Source organism: Galleria mellonella, unplaced genomic scaffold, assembly GCF_026898425.1.
Source record: "Galleria mellonella isolate WM207_F2 unplaced genomic scaffold, CSIRO_AGI_GalMel_v1 utg172, whole genome shotgun sequence".
Lineage (NCBI taxonomy): Eukaryota > Metazoa > Arthropoda > Insecta > Lepidoptera > Pyralidae > Galleria > Galleria mellonella.
This window is the reverse complement of record NW_026442015.1, coordinates 3,075,379-3,082,186: the sequence shown is the minus strand read 5'-3', so window position 1 is coordinate 3,082,186 and position 6,808 is coordinate 3,075,379. Positions and strand designations below refer to the sequence as shown.

The window sequence follows — 6,808 nt, the reverse complement described above, 5'->3', positions numbered from 1 at the left end:
ACATATTTCTTGAGACCCTATTAATGAATACTTACACTACTTTTAAGGAATGGATTACGTTTATTAACATATTGTATGATTAAACCTGTACGATTACATAGTAATTAATAAATTTATTACATAATATTTTATTTTTAGCTAACACAGTTCGTTATATTGGACTTTAGAAGACTTTATTTTAATTTCATAAAATATTTTAAGATAATTTAGACATTATTATATATCATCTGTTAAATGTATAAAATCCTGTGTGCACAGTGGCGCCCTCGTTTCTTATTCTTATATTTATTGTATCTCATTACGTCAAACGTAGAACAATCATTTTGGAATGTCAGAAAGGGAAAACATTTGAGCAACTTTTGTCTTTCGTATTTTGTATTTCGTACTTTTGCTTTTACAGAACTCCACTTTAATTGAAAGTGGAAATTTTTATAATTGTTGTAAATTATATTAAGTAGACATGTATACAGCCATATTAAAAATTTTATTAAATAAGAAAATCTAATAGGCCTGTGTTCATACTACGTTTACGTTTGACACAAAAATCTTCAATAATGACACAATATCTTGTCAGAATACATTCTGTTTATTTTTTCTCTGTGATATTTTTGTTAATTCAATTTTTAAAATAGTTCTTTTTGTTTAAATTTTATACACAGAAATTAGACAAAAAATTCAAAGATTTATCCTGATGTGCGAGTTAGCGACCACTTTTATTTATTAAATACAATAGTAATCGTTGATATGATCGATAAAAACACATTAGATCATTTTATAACAGCACACAAGCTGTCGTAACACTTTAAAAAAATCATCGTTAAAAAATATTAAAACGAGCGATGAGGCAATCACTGGAATGTTTCATGTTACTATTTCATCGTTTTTAGTAATTTTCTCCATTTAATTGAATTCTGATTTATCATTTTCAATTTACATAAACTGAATATAGCATTATTTACGGCCAAAATTAAAAAAGGCCCTATTCAAACTCGACGAAGTGCAAATAAACCTAGCTTTCAAAATATATCCTTGCATTTTTGTTAATATTATCGAATATTCAAAAAATTTACATTAGTAATACACGAAAAATGGTAACGCGTTAAAAAAAAGCCAAGACAGTCTCTTGTAAATTTCTTTAAATAAAAAAAACTAAATATATGGAAGAAATGTTTAGTATTTATTTATAAACGATGTGCGCAGAAGTAACTGATGTAGTCAGAATATATATATATATATATATATATATATATATATATATATATATATATATATATATATATATATATATATATATATAAACTATAAACCGTTATAAACTATTTGAGCATGAATAAATTTTCACTTTATACGGTCATTCTATAAGTATCAATAATATACAATGAGTGGGTGAAGCAACTTTTACTAAGTAGTTAAGGATCGTTCTCTGTGGTAATATGTGGAAGAACCCGATGTCTAGTAGTGGCCAACAAATATTAAATTAATGGTATTATAAAATGATTTTACGTTACGATAACTTATCTTGAATGTAATATTGTCTTGGACATTTAGCGCTTCGTCCAATTTGAAACAGTCCTTAGGCACAATTTAATATTCTCGTTTTTATTATTTCACTTAAAACTAAATTAATATACATAGTACTAATATCACTTGATATGAGCTTGAACATCACGCATTGCTGAGCAGCTCACTGGAACAATATTTATTTATAATAAATAAAAAAAAAAATTCTCATATCTTTTACTCAATGGTATTACAATTACAACAAGCAACAATACAGTATTTTCTTTTAAATTCAAAGCAAAAAACAGTCCACTTGAAATGATAAACGTTGCCTATAGACTTGAACAGCACCATAGATATTACAAGAGACACTGTAAAGCCCATTTAACCCCTCATGAATACTGAGATGCTACAAGCTTAACTAATCTGTAATCTCACAGTTATTTTTTAAACCTCCATTTTCAACAAACAACTTGTGTAAAATTATGTGTTTTACACAAGATGATTTAGTTAGACGACAGCTTTATTTGCCTAATTTATTAGTTCAGGGGGGAAAGAGATCGTTAGTAAAGGGGATTAAGAACCCCATTGCTAGAAATATACGCAATCAGGTCGACTTCCACACGGTTCTTCCCTTTGGAAACTATCATGGTTAATTTCTGATGAATTTATCACGATGGGCTTATTGGTTTGTTTTCATTCTCATCTATCATCTCTCACTGGTGTCCCCCTAGCGTGTACAGTTAGCGAAGGCGGGGTTGCCATTCCATTTTCATCATAAAAAACTTATTAGTTCAATATATGTTAATAGAAATAAATAAAATAAATCATACTTGGTTAATTCTCGCGTAATGATCGGCCCCGTCAATCCTGACCGAGATCTCGACCGACTAAGTTGCGCCCTCCTTTCAGCTGAAAAATTGTTACCAATATTAATACACCACATATGAAAATATTATATTTTAAATATGTATGTATATACAGAATAATATTGGAATTACAAGCATCCTTTCAAGGAAGTATTCTACAAATGAATTTGAATATTTTCAAACAAGGAACATGGGTCGAAAAATGTCAATAAAAATTTGAACCCCCTATATCATTTTAGCAGCTGGACATGTTTAAGAATAAAATATATAACATATAAAGTTGACGCAAAGGTATCCGAAAAATATAGAACACAAGGGGTAAAATAATAATTCATTAACACGATAGATGGCGCCTACTTCTCACGATGGTGATTAGTAACGTTCACGAGATTGAAAAAACTACTTGATAGTATGCCTTCTGGATAACATAGATGTGGGTTCGGATTCCGTCGGATCGAGTTGATAGGACGTTAAATTTTTCAATATATTTTAAGGTTCTATATTTATATTATGTACATATATATTTCAGGGGATAGTTCCCATGAGTAACCTACTTGGATACCTTGTTAACACAGAGTCTGTAAAAAAAACTAGTATATAACAAAATTAATTCTACAAGGTAATGAAAATTTGTTTATGAATATTGTTTATGACAAAAAAAAATGCATTCTACCATGTCAATAAAATTAAGTAGATAAACACCAAGCAAAACTCAAGCATTTGATGGCTAAATTTCTTTTACGTTAAACTTGAGCGCATTTGATCAAAATCTCACCAGATGTTAAGTGACGGTGAGGTCTAAGGTGTTACACACACATTCAAAATAATGCCTATTAACTCGACACTTTAAAAAAAATTGCGTTAAAGGAATCGGGAAACACATTAGATTTAATTAAGTATATTATAATTAATTATATTAGTATAAAAACTTAGTACATAATACATTAAAAAAAAAGGCCACATTAATATTAAATTAACAAAACTGTTAATTGTACAACAAGCTTCAATTCAATAATACACATTATTCAGTTATATACAAGGTATAAACACACAAAAAATATAGTCGAATAAAAGTCTTCGCAGAATTCGAGAATTGATTTGAAAATTCAAATGCTAAAAACATTCTTTTTAGGATTTGTATTTTTCAATACAATTTACACCTTGTATACTGTTATTTGCTTATAAAAAAAAAGTAGGGTAAGAGTGCTAATAGTCCAGTCAATGTTTAATTATGGCATTAAAAGGAAATCACTCGATTATTATAAAACCAAAAAACAAACAATACTTAATGTTGCAAACAGTACACTGTGCTCCGCGTGGCTACATTGTGGTAAAATCTATAAACAATATATATGAGCTTATTATTTGTATTCCAAGACATTAGCTCGCGACTGTAGTCCTTTAAGTTTAATCCTTACTAATAAATGTGAAAGTGAGCTTGTTTGTTACCTTATAGCGCCTTAACCGCTTAACCAATCGCTATGAAATTTAGTACACACGTACTATTTGGGATGGAGAAGGATATAAGCTAATTTTTATCCCGGTCAGTGATTATTTCTCGGTCTCGCGGTCAAAGTCGCAGGTAAAAGGTAGTATTTTAAAAAAATGAAACCTGTCAATTCAAAGATTGACAAATATGTACTTATTAAAATTCAAGTACAAGTATTATAAATAATATTACATAGTCAATTTTAAATTTTCACGTTATTTACTTATATTTAAATACATTAGCGAGATTTAACGAAATGAATTTTTTTGCAGGTAAATAGAACCTACACACCTGCTCAAAAAAAATTTATCGCATGAAGTCCCGCTGGGTAAATATTATACAGTTAATAAACTTATTAATATTCTAGCTGACCCGACAAACGTTTAGACCCCTTCCGGGTTCATTTTTCCATTATCGGGATGAAAACTATGCTATCTATCTAAATAATAGACAATTTTTATTTATAATCAGTTGAACGGTTTCGGAAAATATTGTGTTTTTATATATGAATACGGGTTTTTTATATACTAAGAGGAGTAAAAAATATAACTTTACCTAATATCATACTAGAGTCTAAGTATCATAATATGGTAGAATTAATTTTGTAAGATGATAAGTGCCATATCCTAATAATGTGTCTATTCCATACATTTGGAGTTCAGCTAATAGATATACAGCCAAGTACATGTTTCGGGGAAAGGGAGTTGGGGGGAGTGCACTAATGTCGTCGACCCACCTTCGATTCTGTGCAATATCGCATGCACTACACCGTCTTCGTCCACGATATCCTCAATCAGATCCTCTACTAGTGAGCGTGCAAAATTCCACAAACATGTACATATGTCATAGTACGTAGGTATATAAAAAAAAATTATGAACTAATATTGTGAAATGTATTGAAATAAAAATGTATGGGATACCATTAAATTATTAAGAAATTATGCTAAATATAACAGACACCATCCTCCTTAATCTTAAAAATCTTAAACGTCTAATAAACCTATTTTTATTAACGAAGTGTTTTATCTTTAGACTAATTTCTTGAAATAAAAAAAGTTATAGACATTTTATTTTAATTTTAATGAAAAAGAGAATAAGACTTCTTTTAAATAGTTAGTGTGGCAGCCACTGACAAAGCACCCGTAGATAGAGACCTATGTTCACAGCTAATATGATGATGATAATGATAATGATATGTGCAGTATATTAAAAATACTAACGAATTAATAGTTTATATCTAAAGAACGTGAAGAATCGTGTTGCTTCAAGCAACTAAAATATAATGTGCCAGTGAACATTTATATAACTTAGACATATTTAAAAAAGTGAAATACATTAATGAAATGTATTGAAACATTTATGAAAGGTTATTATGATTACAAATCATTTAGTTTCTTTTTTTTTCTAATTGCAAATAAAAATGCCAGTGTGAAATTGTATATGAATTATTAATTATTGAAAACCCAAATGTAATGTGTACTATATTATATATAAGACTAGAAATGTAATTACCTCCGGCCGCCCGTGGGTTTGCTTTCTTCCTTGGTCGTTCTCTGCTAAACGCCGATCCACTCTGCAGTGCCTCCATTAAACTGAAAAATAAATGTAACATTTTAATAGTCGCAGTTGGATCTAAAAATATATATATTTATTACTAGCTGACCCCGTAAACGTTGTTTTATCACTTATTGCGAAATATAAAAATCGCGATTAAAAGGGGTTGATCGTAAAACGATGAAAATTTAAAGTTGTGTGTATTTTTTAATGCTAAATCATAATAAAATAAAAATGGAAAAAATTTGTTAAAAATATAAAAAAAAATTTTGGGGAGGGTCACCCTTATCATTTAGGGGTATAAAAAATAGATGTTGGCCGATTCTCAGACCTACCCAATATGCACACAAAATTTTATAAAAATCGGTAAAGCCGTTTCGGAGGAGTTTGATAACAAACACCGTTTTATCTACGAGTTTATACAGAGACACTATTTCCGCGACGGAAGATCAGCGACTGAAAATGGATGGATTTGCCATTTTCTATTACGTGGTCCATTGGCTTGTTTGACATTGTATAAAAAAAGATTTATTTTTAAATATTAAATATGGAATAAGCCTAAACGGTGATTGCGAACAGAGCTCATAAATTGGTCCTGTCTTCAGTTATATGAATGAATATGAATTCCTCCTAACACGAACAGTAACGCGTACCATTTACTGAACTTACCTAATTTACTGTCACATATGAAGACACGCAATTATCGATACCTATCATCCCTGTGCGGAAGATCCGCAAGCCTACAACTAAACAGATGCCAGGTGCAAGCAAAACAGTAGCACTACGTCGACATAATGACCGATCTTGCACGCAGTGTAATCCGTATTAGTTAATTTTATGCAATTTGACGTACTGACGTTCCGTCGTCGAAAATACAACATCGAAGATCGGTTTCGTGTGGCGTTAGCCTCAGTTATGTAAGGAGAAGAGTGTGTGCTGTGGGTGTGTGTGTGCCGTGTGCGCTGTGGGTGTGTGTGTGTGTGCCGTGTGCGGTGTGGGTGTGCGGTGTGCGGTGTGCGGTGTGCCGTGTGCGGTGTGGGTGTGGGTGTGTCGTGTGCGGTGTGGGTGTGGGTGTGTCGTGTGCGGTGTGGGTGTGTGTGTGCCGTGTGCGGTGTGGGTGTGCGGTGTGCGGTGTGGGTGTGGGTGTGTCGTGTGCTGTGTGGGTGTGTGTGTGCCGTGTGCGGTGTGGGTGTGCGGTGTGCGGTGTGCGGTGTGGGTGTGGGTGTGTCGTGTGCGGTGTGCAGTGTGGGTGTAGGTGTGTCGTGTGCGCTGTGGGTGTGGGTGTGTCGTGTGCGGTGTGGGTGTGGGTGTGGGTGTGGGTGTGGGTGTGTGTGTGTGTGTGTGCCGTGTGCGGTGTGGGTGTGCGGTGTGTCGTGTGCCGTGTGCGTCGTGGGTG

General features: G+C 32.4%; 1 protein-coding gene across 7 annotated transcripts in view; it reads right to left on the bottom strand.

Moving 5' to 3' along the window:
* Window positions 1-1,295: 1,295 nt before the first annotated feature.
* LOC113514567 (protein diaphanous) overlaps window positions 1,296-6,808 on the bottom strand; it is a 49,505-nt gene continuing 43,992 nt past the window's right edge. For 6 of the 7 annotated variants that reach the window (XM_026898664.3, XM_026898667.3, XM_026898669.3 and 3 more), the window contains 3 exons: window positions 5,371-5,450; window positions 2,334-2,412; window positions 1,296-1,687 (listed from right to left, as the gene is read on the bottom strand). In XM_026898664.3, the coding sequence (XP_026754465.2) occupies window positions 1,666-1,687; window positions 2,334-2,412; window positions 5,371-5,450 (181 nt within the window). In that variant the 3' untranslated portion in view covers window positions 1,296-1,665. Of the gene's footprint in view, window positions 1,688-2,333; window positions 2,413-3,673; window positions 3,707-5,370; window positions 5,451-6,808 lie in introns of those variants that run through there. The other variant, XM_026898671.3, reaches the window with a different exon arrangement.